Consider the following 18,346-nt stretch of genomic DNA (forward strand, 5'->3'; position numbering starts at 1 on the left):
TTAGCTAACAGTTCGGCTTTGTCTTTAGGTGAGGTGACAAAGTCTGAACCATACAAGAGAGGTGGAATTATAGATTTGCCCTTATTATTGATATTATTAAAGATTCTCCAGAAGTCACGAGGGCCTAATTTTTGAGATGAGATACGAGATTTCATGATCTGAGAATAGCGGGTTTTGGCGTTAGACAAAACCTTTTTACAGTTGTTTCTAGCAGTAATAAAAAGACGTCTGTTTTATGGAGAATTGTTTTGCTGATAAATATGAAGTAACGGTTTCGATTGGCAATCGCAGCAGCACAGTGTGAGGAAAACCATGGAGGAGAGTGAGGCTTGACCTGGAATCGTCGAGAGGGAATAAAAGATTCCATGCCAGCCTGAATCCACGAAGTTATGTAAGAAGCACATTTGTCGACAGGAAGTTGAAAGATTTCTACCCAAGGGCCATCACGAAGAAAATCACGGAAAGAATCCCAGTCAGCTTTACTGTAGTTGTAAGAGGTTCGATAATAGGGGTATTCAGGTGATGAAGAAGAATGAGATATTAGTTTTAAAGAGATCAAACTGTGATCAGAAGCACCTAAGGGTGAATGTGGAGAAACTGAGCACTGACTAGGATCAGAAACAAGACATAAGTCGAGTAGAGAAGGTAAATGATTAGGGTTGTCAGGAAAGCGAGTTGGAAAGTTAACTATTTGAGTTTGGGATTGAGAAAGGCAAAAGTTGTGGGCTTTAATGCCTGCAGAGTCACTGACACTAGAGCCAAGCCATTCAGAGTGGTGAGCATTAAAGTCACCGACAACAACTATATTAGCTGATGGAAAAAGAGAGAGGGCTTGGTCAATATGATCAGAAATAACATCAAAAAGAGTGCAGTCTTGAGATGAAGGAGAGCGATATAGAACAAAGAGAAAGGCAATAGAGTGAAGTGGTGCTAAACGAAAGCACATGAAAGAATAGTCTGTGGATTCAAACCTAGTTTCACGACAAACAGGTGAATTCTTACGAATGTAAATGCCCAGGCCAAGCATGTGACTATTGGAGTCTTTACGAATCAGAGGAAGATAACCATCAACACTAAGATCACAAGATGAGACAGCCAAACTCAAATTAGTCTCACAAAGAGCAAGTAGGTCTGGTGAACTTTGTAAGAGATAAGACTCAACAGAAGAAAAGTTACTTCGAAGACCACGAATATTAGTGAATGATAGGTTTAGAGAACTTGGTGATGATGATGGTTTTTTGTGTTTTATAGTTTTTGGTACTTTATTCATTTTTAAATTAGATTGAAGAACTTGACTCAAAGCATAGATAGTACTCAGAACACCGTTTAATAGCCCAAGCAATTGCCTCATTACTACTAATAAACCCTAAGCCGTAACAAAGGGCTCCAAATGTGGCCTCCGCAATGCACACCAAAAGTACAAACAGGGACACCATCCATGCGCAACATGGCACTGTTAATACTTTGATATTTTTCAGCTGTTGATGGAATCAGCCTCTCTGAGAGCTACCACAGAGTTCGGGAAACCTGACTACCAGCCGGCCTCAGAACCATAAAACTGAGTTTTAGAGCTGTACCCTCATAAGGAGATAATAGAATGAGTTGCCTAGTCATAAAAACAGTGACACAAGCAAACCCATGCATTGATTCAAGAAGATCCAGCATTCAACATCCTAAACTGGAAACAATGTATTAAAAATACATCTGCGCCAGCCTAATAGATGAAGAAGGGGTGCGAGACTGGTCAACAGATAAAATCTGTTTACCCCTTAAGTCTTTGCCTAGGAGGCCTTCTACAAGACAGTAGCTGGGTGCATTTAACATCTGCCCAAGATGAGTATTTTTATCGAGACACCATCTCTAGCCTTTACTCAACCAAGAGCCCCAAGGCAGGGGGTGTTTTAAATCGGAGTTGGCATCTCCTAGCCTTTGCCTAAAAAGGCGTATCCTACAAGGCAGCAGGACATGAAGCAGATTGTACTGGGTTACATGTTACCAGTAGCAGGATAACCTGATCTGACAAAGGATAACCTGATCTGATCTGACAAAGGATAACCTGATCTTTTTCAAACAATATCACTTTTTTTTACCACCTATCACTTTTCCACTCAGATCATTAGTTTTCTTTAAATTTAAAAATTATTTTCTGTTTGTGGACAATCACAAATGAGAAAATTTATTTGATTTGCTGAAAAATACTTTTTAACTACTTTAATTATTTTTTTTTAAATGTAATTTTCATTCCTGAACTTTTTAAATGGTGTTCTATATCTTTGTTTCCAGCATAAACTCAGTAAACTAATAACATGTTGAAGCATTTTCTAAAATGCTTTTATAAAACCATCATTTAAAGACTTCCATTGCCTTCATCCCTTCTGGCTCATTATGCAATCCTTCGTCTACCACGAAGCTTATCACTTTTGATAATAGAAACCAAATATTCAACAGACTCTTTGAATGTAGCATTGTACTGTGTTTTTAAACTCATATCTGATTTCTTAAACCGTAAAAAAGAATTGATAAACAGACTTTTTGTGGTATTGGTTATTTAAATGTTTTATTTGTCCATTATTTCCTGTCAATGAACTTTTTTGCTTAAGTTTTTTTTCAAATATTAGTTTTTTGAGTTTTGTAAGTTTTATTTTTTGTTGTTCTGGTTTAGTAGCGTTACAATTTTCACTCAATTTTATTCACAAATAAAACACAAATGACACATAGTTTCAAATAGACACTATTGGACCGAATAAGTGTTGCAAACCTGAATATTTGAAAGTATTATTTTTGCATCTCAATGCTTTGCTGTCAGTTTCTTTTAATCCACCTCATTGGCTTTTTTTAAAAAAACTCAATATTTCTGTCACCCAAAAAAATGCAAGCACTAATGGTGGATGACAATAATCTTTAAATACCTTGGTACTGGATTCTTCAAACATGGATTGAATAGGTACATGTAAGAGATTGTGAGAGGTTGTCAGCTGGTTCAATCAGCTTTGTAATGCTGCAATCAGATATAAAGATGTACATATAATACAGAATAGATGTACAAAGTGAATCATTGAAGCTCTAGAAGGTTTTTTTTGGTAAAAATTGTAATTAAAAATCTAGATTTTTTTAGCGGTTATTTTTTGCTTATTGATCTAGGAGGACATTACCTTATAAAATTATTTTTTTAAAGTTCTATAGTTAATAATCACATAAAATGAGAAAAAAAAGTACTTAATGTATATTATTAGCATATAATAATAATATAACATATACTATTAACATATATAATACTATATGTTGTAATATACCTAATGTGTATTACAACATGTAGTATTAACGCATCTTTATTTTATTTATGGAATGAAATGATTAAAAAATTAGTGAAATGTTAAGCAGTTGTTATATGTAAAATTTTTAGATAAGGAACACGTGTTAATATAATTATTGCAAATCTTTTTGGGTTTTGAATGCATGGTAAGAGCCTGGCTGTTATTTAATAAATATTAGTTATTAACTAACAAATTTAAAAACTTCATTACCAATACCACATAAAGCATTGGATAAGGCTTTCAGCCTTGTTGGAAGTGAATTAGTATATAAACAATTTAATTTTTTTTAATAGTTTAAATTAATTCTGCAAAAGCCTCAGTCGCATAGTATAAATTTAAAAATATAGTTATCAAAATAGTAACATTATATATTTGTTACTGAATCTTTCAGGCTTCAGTAAAAAATTAACATTAGCATTACCATAGTTATATTATATTTAGTAAATAGTTTAAAAATATTGTTTTGTAAATATTTTGTTGGCCACATCATTTAACTCAGTTTATAATGCCATACTAAATGCTACTAAATGTAGATCTAGACATTATCATCAAATTGAATATTGTCAAGTAGTGTTTTTTGTTAAGATATTTGCTTAGGAGATAGTTGTCATTTTTTAGATTTTAAGAAACATGAAATAAAAATAGATTTATTTATCTCCTTATCTTTTCCAAGAATTTTAATTTTCTTATTCTTACTTAACATTTACATCTACAACCTTTTTGTTTGCTAGGTAAATTCTTACTTAACATTTACATCTACAACCTTAGCATTTTTGTTTCTTAGGTTTCATTATTAAGATAGTGCCTTTACACCCAACAGTCTCTGTCTTTTATCTTTATGTTTTATCTATATCTTTTTGTCTTTAATCTATTTTTCACTTTAAACATGTGAAAGTTTTTGTTTGCTAGGTAAATTCTTACTTAACATTTACATCTACAACCTTAGCATTTTTGTTTCTTAGGTTTCATTATTATTTTGTGCAAAACTGTAACTTATTTAATTAATAATAATTATTAATAACTAAAAAACTATAAAAAAAATTTTTTTTGAACAACTTTGTTAGCAGTACCACATATCATATTATTAAGAAAATTGTTTTGTTTGATATTATTTTGTACAAAATTTATTTATTTTAACTTATGTAACTTATTTATATTGTTATATATAATTTGTTAAATAAATAATATATATTATTAAGAAAATTACACTTCATTTGAATTCGAACTATTCAAATTCAAAATAAGGCTTCATTGTATTACCATTGTTCTTTTGTTAAGTTTTTGTGTTCATTTGCTTACAAAAAAGATATTTTTCCCCCTATGGTCTGTGGGCTAACTTTTGTGTTCCTGGATAGTTCTCTCATAAATTCTGCAGGATCTTCAAAAGAACTATCTATAAAATGCTATTTTGGTTTAAATGACTTTGGAAATACAGAAATATTCCAAAACTTTTTTTGTTGATGCCTTTTCTTTGAATGCCTTTTTTATCTAAACTATGAACTCTAACATTGAAGATAGTGCCTTTACACCCAACAGTCTCTGTCTTTTATCTTTATGTTTTATCTATATCTTTTTGTCTTTAATCTATTTTTCACTTTAAACATGTGAAAGTTTTTGTTTGCTAGGTAAATACTTTAATATATAATTTAGAAACTTCAAATTTACCAGAAAGTGCTTCCAGATTTTCCGTCAATAAAGGTAATTGTAATGTTTACTTTATTTAAAAAACTCAACATTTACTGAAATTTCCAAAATGATTGTTTACAATTGAATTTCAGTGTGCTTTGTTTACTTAAAAAGAACTATAAAAATGGTGACAGATTTCAGTGATTATTTATTTTAACTATGATTTTTATTACATTGTGGAAGAACACTTAACATTAAATTTATTATTTTTGAATCAAACTTAGTAATTTCTATAAAATTTAAAATCCTAAAAATTCAACTTTTTTCATTATGAATCTATATTTATGTTAGCTTAGTTCCATTTTTTTTCCCATTATAAGTACATTTTTACTTGTTGGCTTCATCATTATATTATGCATTGTTGCTGTTGCTGCAAACTAAATGTTTTTGTTTTACTATCATTGTGGAAGAATACTATCATTGGTTGCTTTGAAACTATTTAAGTAACAAAAACTTGTTTTTCTTATAAACTAAAAATATTAATTTGTTAGTTATATATTAAATTTTATAAAGTTTGTTGTAATCATATATCAAGTGTTACATTATTTTGATTTTTCTTATAAACATAGTATAACTATTTGTTTTGATCTTCTTCTTTAAAACATAAAATTTGAAGAAAGACGAACAGGTCATTCCAGCTCAAATCAATTTATGCTTGACACCACGCTACCTCAGATTTTGACTGAAATAATGAAAAAAAAATTCTTACGATTTTAGAGATATGGATACTGATTCCCAATCTCTGTTTTGATAATTTTTTACCCCATTTATTTTTTAAGCTGATTGCATAACCCAATTAGCTTTAACTTGAAAAAATACTTGCTCGATAGTGCTGAAAATTTGTAACTATTTTTTAGGGAGAGGAGCTCAAAAATGATGGCTAAAACACTTACAATTAAAGCTTCTATATAAAAATTCAATTTCAAAATGGTGTAACACTTTTTATAAGTTTTCTGATGCTCCGTACAAAAAAAGTCTTGAGATGCCTAAAAGGTTTGATTTTTAAATTTTTTTTTTGTTTCTATATATAACAAATTCCTTGTTACAAAAAAACTGCAAGGGTTTTTCAATGCAAATAAATCAGATTTAAAAAAGAAAAACCATGCAGTTTTTTTGTATTATGTTTGTTGTATATAGAACATTAGGAAAATATTTCCGAATCATTTCTTTTAGGCGTCTCAAGATAAACTTTTATTTGTATTGGGCGACAAAAAAGTATTACACTGTTTTAAATTTGATTTTTTATTTAGAAGCATTCAATTAGCAATCAAAAAGGAGATTGGGACTAAGTATCGATATCTCTGAAACCTTAAGGAGTCAGACATTAAATTTAAGTGAAGTTTTCTTTTGTAAATTTAAGCTTGTAATCCAAAAATTATCAAAATCCGAGATGTCATGGTGCTATAAATTTTTTTGGATTGATTAGACACGAATTGACCTAAATCTCCTTGGTATTACCTTGCTCAGTTTGTTTATCTGTGCAGAGACCATTGTTTGAGTTTTTTGAGTTTGTGCTTTAGAGCTATAGCTTTAAAATAGGGTTGTATCAACATTAAAAGTAAGATTTAAAAATGAATTAAGTATTCTATATATAGTAGCGGCCACCTTGTTGACCTTGCGTTGGTGATGAATATTGGTTGGAGTTGAGGTAAAGCATTTGAGGTAAAAAAAGTAAAAAGTATGTTAAAATTCATAAATGTAGTAATAACACAATTTTGTTCATGTGAATAACCATTCAAAGGTTTTTAAATTTTTTTTTGTAAAATAAATTGATAAAATAACCTTATATAAATTTATGAATAGTTGTTACCAACTTATAAATAATTAAAAAAATCTTAAATCATCTTATAATATTTGGTGTTAAATAAACATTCATTATTCACCAAATAACCCATCTTAAACTTTGATTAATGATTTTTTAATAAGGTATTAAGTTTTGAATAGCTCATTAAAGCAATATTGAATATTTTGAATTTTGCGTATAGCTCTGTCATATCCATATAATCATACACTAAAGTGGTTTTCTTGGATCCCATTATAACCATTGAACGACATTTTTACAGACTGTTATTTTTCACTACATTAAGACTGCAGTTGCAAAGATGTAATGTTGAAAAACAGACAATGTATGTTTTAATAAAACACAGACATAAGTACATGGTTTAAAGACCTGATAATTTTCAGAAGACATAAAATAGTTTTTGTTTTATAAAACAAAGCAGCTATAACTACACAAGTTTATTTCATCTGTTTTCAGCTAAACAATATCTATTACAACAAAAAATGTTTTGACTTTTTAATTAAAAAAAAGTTATAAAAAGAACTAAAATGATTATTATTTGTTTTAATATCAATGTGCATTGAAATCAATTTTAAAGAAAAACTGCAGTTCTTATATTTTATTGTTTTTTTAAAAAAGTATATATATATAATTTTGTAGCATCTTCGCTTCCAACGAGGCTGCTAGCAACCACTATTAGAGTTAGATGTTACTGGAAGAGAAAAGATAAAGTTTATAGAGCAATATAACGATTGACAGACAATTTAAAAGCTTGCAAGTTATATTATTAAGGAAAGCAAGTTGAAGGAAGCAAATTCCAAAGAACTGATGTTCAAGGAAAAAAACTAGACAAATAAGAGTTTTTCGAACACTTAGGAACAATCACAGTAAAAGGATGAGATTTAGCTCTTTAGAGCAGTGCCCATTATAGTATTTGTAGAAAAGAGAAAGAGAAGCAATATAATAACGATGTGATTGTGGTTGGAGGTTGGTTGTTAAAGTAGTCCAACTATGTTTACAATGTGTTTTTGCACCTTGTCCAACTGAGAAAGGACATCTTTGGAAAATCCGCCCCAGATATGGCAATAGTATTCCATACAAGGATGGATTTGAGATTTATAGAGATAAATAATAGAATCTGTAGTAAGAAAGTGTGGAGCACAATAAATTGAAGCAACCTTAGCAGTTTTTTTTTTTTTAAACATCTTCGCTTCCAACAAGGCTGCAAGCAGCCACTAATTAAAGTTGGAAGTTACTGAAAGAAAGAAGATGAAGATTGTAGAGCAAGATAACAATTGACGGATGACTTAAAGGATTGCAAATTATATGAATCAGGAAAGCAAGATAAAGGAAGCGAATTCCAAAGAGCTGATGTTCGAGGAAAAAAACTAGACGAATAAGTGTTTTTAAAGCACTTAGGAACAGTCACAGAAAAAGGATGACACTTAATTGAATGACAAGTAACACGAGAATGAATTTTAGTAGATGGCACAAGAGATGCTAACTCTTTAGAGCAGTGCCCATTATAGTATTTGTAGAAAAGTGAAAGAGAAGCAACATTACGACGATGTGATAATGGTTGGAGGTTGGCTGCAAGAGCAGGTCCAACTATGTTTACAATGCGTTTTTGCACCTTGTCTAAAAGAGAAAGGGCATCATTAGAAGTACCGCAGATATGGCAACAGTATTCCATACAAGGCTGGATTTGAGATTTATAGAGATAGAGAATAGAATCCGAAGTAAGAAAGTGACGAGCTCGATAAAGAGATGCAACCTTAGTAGATGCTAATTTTGCAACTGATTTGATATATGGTTTCCAAGAATGTTTGGAAGTAAGAGTTAATCCTAGAAGATGAAGAGTAGATGACTCATCGAGTACATCACCGTTCATAAGTATAGGAAGATCTAAGTTATTACGATAACGATTGGCTGAAAAGAATTGAGTTTTATCTGAATTAAAGTTCACCAGCCACTGTGAGCCCCATGCTGTAGCAGAAGTGAGATCCTTTTTAAGCTCAAATTCCCCCTCCAAGCAATCAGAGATTGTTGGCTTCTTATCACGACAAGAATAAATGGTAGTATTATCAGCAAATTTGCTGATTGCAAGGTAGCATTGTTTGCAAACAATGCTACCTTAGATGTGAGAATATCTGGAAGATTGTTAATGTAAATTAAAAAGAGTATAGGGCCAAGGATAGAACCTTGAGGAACCCCTGAAGTTACAGAATAAGAAGAAGAGTGCTGTCCATCGAGGACAACTTTTATACTATGATTGGAAAAGAAGGATTCAATAATCTTAAAGATGTTGCCGGATACACCATAAGAAGAAAGCTAATGGAGAAGACCAGCAAGCCAAACTCTATCAAAAGCTTTTGATATGTCAAGAGCGATGGTCTTAACCTCTCCACCTTTATCTAATGCACGATAAAATCTATCAGTTATTACTGTTAGCAAATCAGCTGTAGAACGAGAAGATCAAAATCCATATTGATGGTCATAAAGTAAGTTATTAGATTCAAGATGAGAAATTAAGTGGTTGTTAATTAAAGATTCAAAAACTTTGCTTATGATAGGAAGAAGACTTATGGGACGGTAGTTAGACGAATCAGATCGCTCTCCAGAATTTTTGAAGATAGGAACAACAGATGTCGCTTTCCAGCAGGCTGGAAAACAAGACTCTGTTAAGCACTTGTTGAATAGTTTTGAGAGTATAGACGACAGCTCTGGAGAACACTTCTGCAAGACAATAATAGGTATGTTATCCGGGTTACAAGCTATAGAAGAGTCTTGGCAGGAAATCACTTTAGATACAGAAGCTGGAGTGATATGAATGTCAAGCAATGGATCAACCTGTTTGTTGGCAATATCAGGTAGAACGCAACTAGTGGACTCAAGAGATGATATTGATGAAAAGTTTTTAGCAAACAAATTAGCTTTGTCTTTAGGTGAGGTGACAAAGTCTGAACCATACAAGAGAGGTGGAATTAAAGATTTGCCCTTATCATTGATATTATTAAAGATTTTCCAGAAGTCACGGGAGCCTAATTTTTGAGATGAAATACGAGATTTCATGACCTGAGCATAGCGGGTTTTGGCATTAGACAAAACCTTTTTACAATTGTTTCTAGCAGTAATAAACAGACATCTGTTTTCTAGAGAATTGTTTTGCTGATAAATATGGAAGTAACGGTTTCGATTGGCAATCGCAGCAGCACAGTGTGAGGAAAACCATGGAGGAGAGTGAGGCTTGACCTGGAATCGTCGAGAGGGAACAAAAGATTCAATGCCAGCCTGAATCCACGAAGTTATGTAAGAAGCACATTTGTCGACAGGAAGTTGAAAGATTTCTACCCAAGGGCCATCACGAAGAAAATTACGGAAAGAATCCCAGTCAGCTTTACTGTAGTTGTAAGAGGTTTGATAATAGGGGGATTCAGGTGATGAAGAAGAATGAGATATTAGTTTTGGAGAGATCAAACTGTGATCTGAAGCACCTAAGGGTGAATGTGGAGAAACTGAGCACTGACTAGGATCAGAAACAAGACATAAGTCGAGTAGAGAAGGTAAATGATTAGGGTTGTCAGGAAAGCGAGTTGGAAAGTTAACTATTTGAGTTTGGGATTGAGAAAGGCAAAAGTTGTGGGCTTTAATGCCTGCAGAATCACTGACACTAGAGCCAAGTCATTCAGAGTGGTGAGCATTAAAGTCACCAACAACAACTATATTAGCTGATGAATAAAAAGAGAGGGCTTGGTCAATATGATCAGAAATAACATCAAAAAGAGTGCAGTCTTTAGATGACGGAGAGCAATATAGAACAAAGAGAAAGGCGTGAGGTGAGTGCTAAACAAAAGCACATGAAAGAATAGTCTGTGGTTTCAAACCTAGTTTCACGACAAATGGGTGAATTCTTACGAATGTAAATGCCCAGGCCAAGCATGTGACTAATGGAGTCTTTACGAATTAAAGGAAGATAACCATCAACACTAAGATCACAAGATGAGACTGCTGAACTCAAATTAGTCTCACAAAGAGCAAGTAGGTCTGGCGAACTTTGCAAGAGATAAGACTCAACAGAAGTAAAGTTACCTTGAAGACCACGAATATTAGTGAATGATAGGTTTAGAGAACTTGGTGATGATGATGGTTTTTTGTGTTTTATAGTTTTTGGTACGTTTTTCATTTTTAAATTAGATTGAAGAACTTGACTCAAAGTTTATATAAACCATATATCAAATCCATTGCAAAATTACCAGTTGCTAATTTTGCAATAGATTTGATATATGGTTTTCAAGAAAAATCTTAAGTAAGAGTTATTCCTAAAAGATGAAAGGTAAATGATTTATAGATTACATTACCACTCATAAATATAGAAAGATCTAAATTATTATATATATTTATATAGTGGGTAAGATATTCCCCTTCCCCTTTTACATAAAGGTATTATTTGTTTCACATTCTAATCTTTTGCCTTTTACTGAAGATCAAAAGATTAGGGGTCTATCTTAACAACTTTACTATCAGCTCTTAGTATCATCACTTCCATGTCTACCTAACTGGGCGGTTCTGTAAGTCACCTGTATGCAATCACTGTGTTGCAGAAACAATATTTATTAATTTTTTTGTGATTGGTGAGCAATGACTACTTCTAATTTACACCACAACATCAAAACATACATAAGGCTCACTCGCTGGATGTGGGTATGACGCTCAAAACATTACAACCACACTGACCACAAATGTACATGTTTATTCAGTTGCTCTATAATCCACATCGGATCAGCACTTGTATACTATGTGCTTAAATCTAAAATCTCTTTTGGCAAAATGAAGTGACCTAAGAGTGAAATAATGTGACTTAATGTAATCTAATGTAATGGTAACTAATGTGTGCAACAGAAAGTCTATTTTATAGGCAAACATCTTTAAGAGTCTTTTGTACTAAGAAATTTCTTAAAGATTTTTGTTTCTACTCACTTCTTATCTGTTAATATGGTTAGTTCTTTTGCCTTCTGTTAATATGTTAATTCTGTTGCCATTTATTACTATGGTTAACTCTTTTGGTATTATGGTTATTTCTATTGCCTTCTGTTACTATATTTAATTCTATTGTCTTCTGAAGAATTTCAGTGACTTTTCAAGTGGCTTTTGATGGTTGCTATAGAGTTAAATTATTATTAAAATTGAAAACTGAATCATTAAATTTCTTTAAACAAAATTTGCAATCTGACAGAAGTTAAAATGTAAAAGTATTTTTTATTGTTTTAACTTTAGTTGCCACTATTATAATTATTGTTAATAATATTTAAAAATTTATATTATATATAAAAGTATATATAATATATTAATATATATGAAGGGTCCAAGTGGAAAACCAGTGATGTCACATATTAACAAGTTTTGAGTTAATATTCCCACTATGTTGTTGGTAGGTTAGTGCATCTTTTAAGAAGATGAATATTAAATAAAAAAGTTAGATCATATCTAAATTTCCATTTGTAAAAAGGGGTCACAAGGGGTAAACCATATTTGTCCAAATTGTTCAAGAGTTAAATCGGAGATGTCCACTCTGTATAGGAGCGCTTTGTTATTGTAAAAATGGAGGATAAATGTCAACTTCCAGATACTACAGAAATTCCCAAAAAAAGAAAAATACTTGGTCGAAAGTGGGAACTAGACAGAAATAAACAATTATCTTCGCATACGATGGGCTTTCTGTGTAATTGCAAACATTATATGTGTTTTCAGAATACGACAGTAGAAGAGAGGGAGTTTTTACTTTTGAACTTTAAAAATTTGCAAAATAAAGATCATTAAGACAACTTTCTTGCTTCAATGATTGAGGTTTTAATGAACAAATGTTTTAACAAAGTTTCTCTCTCAAAAATATCAACAGCAAAAATAGATGTTATATGAGCTTAAAAGTTAATAGTTTGTTTTAGTTAAGTTAATAAAACATTATAAAGCTTGTATATTTGATTATTTTTTAAGGAGTTTTCCTAAAAAGCACCAATGAAAACATACAGATTGACCTCTAGCCTTTTCAGACCATATTGTAAATAGTATTATTGATCATATCAAGTCTTTTAAAGGACGAAAAAGTCATTATGTATTACATGACACTAAAAAGCTTTATTTACCAGAGGATCTTAACTTATCAAATATGTAGAAAATGTACAAGGAGTGCTTCCACTGAATAAAGTTTGTCAAGAAAGCTACAGACACTTTGATAATGTGTGATTATTTCAGAATATAATTAGATATTATCTAATTTTCTACTTTTTTTTCTTACCAGGAAAATATTTGTAGAAAAGTTTAACATTAGCTTTGGTTATCCTCATAAAGATACATGCTTCACATGTGACAAGCTCAATATTATACTTAAAAACCAAAGCACCTCTGTAAAACAATTCATCAAGAGTCGTCAAGAAAAAGAGCTTCACTTGCGGAAAGCAGAGGTGTTTTATGCTAGAAAGAAAGAAACACATTGAAATGCAAAAACTGCAATGCAAAAATGCAAAATGAAAATACCGGCCAAGCAGCTCTAGCATTTGACTTTGCTAAAAATATATATTGTCCTAATGTTTCTACAAACGATATTTATTATCGTAGACAGCTTTCTATGTACACATTTAATATACACTGCTTAGGATGAAGCAGTGCTCACTTGTTTTGTTACGATGAAACTTACAATAAATCTTCAAACTTTACTTTTTTTACATATTCTATAATACATATTTTATATACAAAAATATGAATAAAAAAAAATGAATTGAATTAGGTAAATTTTATTCAAAAATAATAAAGATTTTTAATCAGGATAAGCATATAGTAAAACAACAACAACAACAAAAGAACAAATTAATATATACAAAAAATTGTATATATTGTTTATACATATATATATATAACTTCAGCGTGAAGTGAGGGGTGTGTGGGATGTGACACACCCTTTCCCCCATCCCTCATTAAACGCATATTTACGCCATTCAATTTACGCCATTTTTACGCCAGGAAATTCAAAATATTTTTTAATATACAATCAGCAACATCTTGACTGTTTTTCCTTTTTTAACAATGCTTACATTGTTATATACAAAAAAATTGTATTTTATACATAATTTATACAAAATAACAAAATAATATACTGAAAAAAATTTATTTACAAAAAATATTCAATAAAAACTAAAATTAGGTTAACAAAGTACAAATTGTCATTAAATGTTTTCTAATCCTTTCTTAGCATCTTCTATATGAAGCAACTTTCATATAGAAGATGCTCTGAAATGAAACAAGGGATTTGCCCCTATTTCAGATCCATACTCTATGCTCACCATAGGATGTTAGCCCTCTATTTCCTTTGATAGCATAAAAATACTTCAAACAATAAATCTAAAATGAAAATAGTAATGAAATAATTTTAAATTGTTTAAAATGACAAAGTATGAAATTATTTTGAAATTTTAAAATATAAAAGTAATGAAATAATTTTGAAATATTTAAAATGAAAAAAATAATGAAATAATTTTAATGTTAAAAATGAAAAAATAATGAAATTATTCTTTTCATTTTAAACATATTAAAAACATATTTAATTCTCTTTGTTCTTTATTGTTCTTCTTCTTCCCAAGACCAAAAACTTTTAGATGTAATTTCTGATCAAATTGACCTGATCCTATCTTGTGTTGAGTTTAAAAGGTAAACAGATTCTAACTGTTAACCAGCCTCACACCCCTTCTTCATTTATTAGGCTGGCGCAGATGTATTTATAATACATTGTTTCTAGTTTAATGTTGAATGCTAGATCTTTTTGAATCGATGCATGGGTTTTGCTTGTGTCTCTGTTTGTATGACTACTTTATGGCAACTCAATCTATTATCTCCTAATGAAGGTACAGCTCTAAACTCAGTTTTATGGTTCTAAAACCAGCTGGTAGTCAGGTTTCCTGAACTGTGTAAGAAGGGGTTTGAGGCTGGTCAATAGAATTATTTTACTTATACCTGAAGTTTTTGCCTAGGATTGCCTATTTTACAAGGCTGTAGCTGTTAACAACATGCAGTTAACATCTGCCCAATATATTTAACTTTATCTAGACACTCTCTATAGTCTTTACTTAACCAAGAGCCTCAAGGCAGGGGATTTTTAATTGGAAACAGTTAGCATCTGCTCAAGATAAGTTATTTTATCAAGACACCATCTCTAACCTTTACTTAATCAAGAGCCTTAAGACAACAAACTCCAACATAAAAATGCCCTATTTTTAGGAGTTTGTTTCTCCTGAATTAAGTTTCAGTTTTGTTTGTTTTAAAAGTACAATAGAAAATGATGATTTTATTTATTTCAGTGTTGTTATTGTGACTTTTATTACATTAAAATATTTAATTATTTTATAATTTTAATTATTCAAATTTTATTTAAATATTTAATTATATTGCGGTAAAAAAATACTATAAATCAATGTCATTATTTTTTTCATGTTCTTTTAAATAAATATACACCAATTTTTTTATATATTGTTTAGAAATTTCAAATTCACCAGTAAGCTCTACAAAATTTTCTGCTAAGAAAGGTAATTCATATGTTTTATTTAACATTAACAATCAGTACTTTTTAGAGTTTTAAATGACTACACTCTTTTTTATAATAAGGGGTGCCAAACCTTGATCTCGCATATACAAAAAAAAAATCCTTAAACAGGCCCTGATTTAATAAAATAAAACACAGCTATTAACTAATTAAAAATAATCACCGTCCTAGGTAATTTTAAGTTTAATCATGTAATATTTCAATATAATTAGATCAGTCCGTAATTGGACATAGCATAAAATAAAGTTTTAAATAGCGGTAATTCAAACGGGTAACTCTTCTCAATTAGACTTATGTAATAATTTTAAGTTTCATAGTATTATCTCTCAGCGTTCGAAAATTGTAAAGTTTAAAGTTTAAAATTTTATATATTTAAATATTTAATTAAACTGCGGTAAAAAAATAGTATAAATCAATGTCATTAATTTTTTCATGTTCTTTTTAATAAATATATACAAATTTTTTTACATATTGTTTAGAAACATCGAATTCACCAGTAAACTCTACAAAGTTTTCTGCTAAGAAAGGTAATTCATATGTTTTATTTAACATTAACAATCAGTACTTTTTAGAGTTTTAAATGACTACACTCTTTTTTATAATAAGGGGTGCCAAACCTTGATCTCGCATATACAAAAAAAAAATCCTTAAACAGGCCCTGATTTAATAAAATAAAACACAGCTATTAACTAATTAAAAATAATCACCGTCCTAGGTAATTTTAAGTTTAATCATGTAATATTTCAATATAATTAGATCAGTCCGTCATTGGACATAGCATAAAATAAAGTTTTAAATAGCGGTAATTCAAATGGGTAACTCTTCTCAATTAGACTTATATAATAATTTTAAGTTTCATAGTATTATCTCTCAGCGTTCGAAAATTGTAAAGTTTAAAGTTTAAAATTTTATATATTTAAATATTTAATTAAATTGCGGTAAAAAAATAGTATAAATCAATGTCATTAATTTTTTCATGTTCTTTTTAATAAATATATACAAATTTTTTTACATATTGTTTAGAAACATCGAATTCACCAGTAAACTCTACAAAGTTTTCTGCTAAGAAAGGTAATTCATATGTTTTATTTAACATTAACAATCAGGAATAAGTATGCTTTGTTTGCCTTAAAATTATGTTATAAATGGCGATGGATATTTCAGATGATTTAGAGACAGATATTTAAGTGGTTATTGATAATATGATTTTTATTACATTGTAAAAGAATACTGTACATTAAATTTAGCATCGTGTTAGCTCAGATTGCTTTGATAATGTTACAATCATTAGTTTTGTTTACTTTGTCAGTTGCACATGTAAACGATCATTGATTATCAATGCTTATTATCATTGCTTGCTTCAAAACTTCTAAAAAATCTCTTAAGAATTACTTGATTGAACAACACAAATATTTTATATTCATTTATCAAGTGATGCCTTATTTTGGTTTTACTTAAAAGCATGAGATTTAAAAAAAAAAATTAGTTGTTTTAATCTTTTTAAAATCTGTTTAAAAGTAAAAAATTATGACCAAGACCTCACTGTGTCATTGGAAGTATCATGCTCAATTCATCTAACCATGCAGAGGCCTTGTTTGAGTTTCTTTAGTTTGTGTTTAGAAGCTATAGCTTTTAGAGAAAATTGTATCAAAAATAAAAAATTTTGTTTTATAAAGCATAATAGCTTTATCTATAAAAATTTCTTCTGTTTTCACCATAATAATAACTTTTTTCTGCCTAAAAAGATGTTTTTAAATTTAAGTGAAAAGATAAATTTGTAACAAAAATTTGTTAAACATTAAAATCATTATAGTCTATATTCCATCATTAATGTATATTGAGATTAATTTTGTTCTACTGAAAAAAAATACAGTTCTCATATATATATATATATATATATATATATATATATATATATATATATATATATATATATATATATATATATATATATATATATATATATATATATATATATATATATATATATATATATATATATATATAGTTTGTTGCATTTGGGAAGCACGGAAGGAAAAAAATGCTTCTTACGCCAACACATACGTCACTTTTAATTACTTTTGACTTTCATCCAACATTAGCGTGTTGGACGAAAGTAAAAACCATTAATTTAATTACAAATTAATCGTTTTTTTAAAAAAACCACAAAAACGCAAATTTAATTGACCAGAATGCCAGAGTGTTTTTAAAACATTCTGAATATTTTTATAAACATTTTGTTCTATCGTATTTAGCAAGTTTTTTTCTATTTCTAAAAAATTCATTCCATTCTTCTAACAATAATTTTTTTCACCTTAACTGTAATTCTTCATTTGGTTTTACTAACGTTTTTTTTATTTTTTGGCAGTTCTTCATTTCATGCTTCTAGCAGTTTTTATTTTTCACAATTATTTTGTTTAGTGATTTTCTAATATTTTATATACATATATATATATATATATATATGTATTTTACATATATATATATTTTTATTTTTTTTACTGTAAATCATACGCGAAGTGTTGCTACATCGACTATCTTATAGCCTAACTCGCAAGGGAGTGCTGCTACATCGACTGACAAATAGCCTGACTCGCAAGGGAGTGCTGCTACATCGACTGACAAATAGCCTGACCCGCAAGCGAGTTCTGCTACATCTACTATCTTTTAGCCAGACCCGCAAGGAGTGCGGGTCTGGCTAAAAGATAGACTCCCTATAAAAAAACGTACGTAAAAAAATATACGTTCTTATTTAAGGTTCGCATTGATCTTATGATTTACTCTTCTAAATATTTAGAGTCATTTTTTTTTGAAATTGCAAAACATTGCAAATTAAATATAATAATTGGTTGCATTTATTGTTATCCCTCAATGAATCAACATGAATTAACTTCTTCCCACTTAACTCCTCTACTTGAAAAGTTAATTAATGAAAAAAAAAAATCTTTCTAATGGGTGATTTTAGTATGGATCCATTAA

The 18,346-nt window shown here is 29.8% G+C and overlaps 1 protein-coding gene across 1 annotated transcript in view; it reads left to right on the forward strand.

Annotated features, from left to right (window-relative positions):
* LOC136077036 (uncharacterized) overlaps nt 1-18,346 on the forward strand; it is a 66,199-nt gene that overhangs the window by 16,619 nt on the left and 31,234 nt on the right. Inside the window, exons 3-6 of the mRNA XM_065791388.1 lie at nt 4,965-5,012; nt 15,303-15,350; nt 15,847-15,894; nt 16,391-16,438. Coding sequence (XP_065647460.1) covers nt 4,965-5,012; nt 15,303-15,350; nt 15,847-15,894; nt 16,391-16,438 — 192 coding nt within the window. The remainder of the gene's footprint in view (nt 1-4,964; nt 5,013-15,302; nt 15,351-15,846; nt 15,895-16,390; nt 16,439-18,346) is intronic.

The sequence above is a fragment of the Hydra vulgaris genome, chromosome 02, assembly GCF_038396675.1.
Source record: "Hydra vulgaris chromosome 02, alternate assembly HydraT2T_AEP".
In the NCBI taxonomy this organism is placed as follows: Eukaryota; Metazoa; Cnidaria; class Hydrozoa; order Anthoathecata; family Hydridae; genus Hydra; species Hydra vulgaris.